This window comes from Sinocyclocheilus grahami, unplaced genomic scaffold (assembly GCF_001515645.1).
Source record: "Sinocyclocheilus grahami isolate Dianchi unplaced genomic scaffold, SAMN03320097.WGS_v1.1 scaffold5202.1, whole genome shotgun sequence".
In the NCBI taxonomy this organism is placed as follows: Eukaryota; Metazoa; Chordata; class Actinopteri; order Cypriniformes; family Cyprinidae; genus Sinocyclocheilus; species Sinocyclocheilus grahami.
Window position 1 is genome coordinate 911 of NW_015509955.1, and position 1101 is coordinate 2011.

Consider the following 1101-nt stretch of genomic DNA (forward strand, 5'->3'; position numbering starts at 1 on the left):
AAATTTTGTAATCATCTCTAACGTGTTCAAATACTTTTTGGGGGGTCACCGTATACAATTAATGCAGATTACATCAAAAATAAAAAGACAAACTCTTAAAATGAGTTTAAACAGGCATCAGTGACAAGTGTTCAGCAGATAAGCTGATACTGTGTTATTTAAACAATATCTTATATATCTTATCTTGTCTCTGGAGAGCTGAAGTGTTTGTGACAGCACTGCCATCAGCGATTGTCATTACCTCTTTAATGAAACTCATGAAGCGTCCTCCGAACCTCCAGGGTTTGTGGCGATGACACTGCAATGAGTTGACAGTCATCTGCGGCGCATGCTGGTAAGAAACCGACACGATGTGGACTGCGTCGTACGTCAGAGCAGCATCTGTCTGGAATAAATAGGGGGGCGATATGTCAGCTGAAAGGATCTGACAAGCGGGAGGAGTGCAAGACCTGACCAGTTGACAACCTTGTCAAATGGCAAACTGGGCTACTGCTCAGGACCATTAGCACACTTGAATTAAAATGTAAGTAGAAAAGAAATCCTCAACCTTTGATTCAAGTCTGATGCTTATGAGACAGTGTGTATGAATACATGTTTTGTTGTTTTTGGAGGAGGAGGAGGAAGGGGGTTGTGGTTCAAGAAATAGGCACTATTTTCATGTTGTTGTGTGCCCAAGTTTCCAGGGTTCATACTTGTTTTGATAGTGCATAAGGGTTAATATGGGGTGCTAATATAATGAGCTACTAACAAGCAAATGCTTTATTTGCAAATTAGATGAACTGCACTTGATATGAACAAGGCTTTTTTTAGTAATCCATCATTGTTCATTGTTCTTTAACTCAACAATGATAGAAGTATAAATGTCTAAAAGTTAAAGAATAAGTGTTTTTGCCAACTAATTGTTTCTATATTTGTACTGTAAAACCAGAATCCAATGTATTTCTTGATTCCAGATCGCACGTCTTCAAACTGCGACTAATGGTCACATTTTATGACCTTTCGTCATACTGGTGTGACTAAGTTTTGTTTGCATTTCGTTAGCTACAAAGTTGCCCAACTGTCTTTGATTTTGCGCTGCTATTTTTGATGAGAAACATCAAA

At 38.5% G+C, this 1101-nt stretch overlaps 1 protein-coding gene across 1 annotated transcript in view; it reads right to left on the reverse strand.

Moving 5' to 3' along the window:
* Nucleotides 1-241: 241 nt before the first annotated feature.
* LOC107577126 (glutamate receptor ionotropic, kainate 3) overlaps nucleotides 242-1101 on the reverse strand; it is a gene marked incomplete at its 3' end in the record, with an annotated part of 12073 nt that continues 11213 nt past the window's right edge. Inside the window, exon 4 of the mRNA XM_016263240.1 lies at nucleotides 242-385. Coding sequence (XP_016118726.1) covers nucleotides 242-385 — 144 coding nt within the window. The remainder of the gene's footprint in view (nucleotides 386-1101) is intronic.